This window comes from Octopus bimaculoides, chromosome 8 (assembly GCF_001194135.2).
Source record: "Octopus bimaculoides isolate UCB-OBI-ISO-001 chromosome 8, ASM119413v2, whole genome shotgun sequence".
Taxonomy (NCBI): domain Eukaryota; kingdom Metazoa; phylum Mollusca; class Cephalopoda; order Octopoda; family Octopodidae; genus Octopus; species Octopus bimaculoides.
The window spans coordinates 93,285,582-93,287,179 of NC_068988.1; the positions used below are offsets into that span (position 1 = coordinate 93,285,582).

General features: G+C 40.9%; 1 protein-coding gene across 2 annotated transcripts in view; it reads left to right on the forward strand.

Moving 5' to 3' along the window:
• The window catches only part of LOC106881265 (HIV Tat-specific factor 1 homolog), an 84,811-nt gene extending 83,219 nt beyond the window's left edge, over window positions 1–1,592 (forward strand). For both annotated transcript variants that reach the window (XM_052970269.1, XM_014931586.2), the window contains exon 8: window positions 313–1,592. In XM_052970269.1, coding sequence (XP_052826229.1) covers window positions 313–603 — 291 coding nt within the window. In that variant the 3' untranslated portion in view covers window positions 604–1,592. The remainder of the gene's footprint in view (window positions 1–312) is intronic.
• Window positions 1,593–1,598: the final 6 nt, after the last annotated feature.

A 1,598-nucleotide genomic window follows, 5' to 3' on the forward strand; every position in this document is an offset into this window, starting at 1 on the left:
TATATATATATATATATATATATATATGTGTGTGTTTGTGTGTCTGTGTTTGTCCCCCCACCATCTCTTGACAACCGATGCTGGTGTCTTTACGTCCCCGTAACTTAGCGGTTTGGCAAAAAGAGACCGATAGTATAAGTATTAGGCTTAGAAAGAATAAGTCCTGGGGTCGATTTTCTCGACTATAGGCAGTGCTCCAGCATGACCGCAGTCAAATGACTGAAAAAAGTAAAAGAGTAAAAGAGAGAGAGAAAGAGTATGACACCTGTTGATGCAAAATTTATTTGCTTGTTTTTCTTGTTGTTGTTGTAGCGAAACCACAAAGGTGTGATATCAGTGACTTTCAGAGAACCCGAAGAAGCCGATGAATGTATTGTGGCTTTGAATGGTCGGTGGTTTGCACAGAAAAAGATCGTAGCTGAGACCTGGGATGGCAAAGAGAAATTCGACATTGCCGAGACGGAAGAAGAACGGCAAGACCGTCTGAATAAATGGCAGCAATTCCTCCAACAAGGTTCCACATCGAAGATTTCAAACGAGGCAGGTGGGGAACATAAAACAGAGCTTGCATCAGTGTCCGAAACACCATCAGCTTCTACTTGATACTCAGCCATTTCACGACTCTGACACTTCGTTTCCGAGGTGTGTGCTGTCTTTTTTTTTTGGTTTTTTTTTTTTTTCACATGATAAGAGACAAAAAGCCTGTATGTAACCACTTGCTATATATACACACATATATATATATCTACCTATCTACTACTTGCTGACCATCCGTGCTCCCTTTCTTCGTAAGTAGAACGGGGAACTGACAATTTTATGAGCTTACAGCAACTAAAGTTGAATAACAATAATTGTTTCTTGCACAATAATAATAATAATAATAATAATAATAATAAAGGGTAGTGTTCTGGCAGAATCGTTAGCACGCTGGACTAAATGCCTAGCAGCATTTTGTCTGTCTTCACATTCTGAGTTCAAACACCTCCAAGGCTGACTTTGCCTTTCACCCTTTTGGGGGTCGATAAATTAAGTACCAGTTGTATACTGGGGTAATAATAATAATAATAATAATAATAATAATAATGCCCCGATGCAGTACCAGGCAGTGGCTCTCATGGATTATGATCTCAATTGATTGGAAGTGTTATCATGTACATTGTTTTGTCTTGGTATAAAAAGATGGGCTACAGCAAATATTCTGCTCAGATTTGCTTGTCAGTTGTTTGACCTTAACCACTTGGGCATGTCCCTTAGTGGCTGACGATGTGGGCTTCTCTGATCACGAGCAGAAGTAGTGGGGGAGCTTCATAGCCATGTGTGGAGAGGAATTCTTTGGGGTTTGAATAATTCACCTCTGGAAACATGGGTGTTTTGTTCAATATCCTTAAACAACCCCAGGGACTTTTTGAACAGGATGGGCAACTCGACCTGAAGAAAATTCTAAGTGGGCCCCACCTGCGTGGTCATGCGCTGTTTATCTTGATATGAGATCACTATGTCGCGCACATATGGTTGTGATGCATGTGCCTGGTGTACCCTTATCAGACGGGTAGTCATGATGGGTATAATGGGCTTCGTATATTTTACCCCAGTGTCAC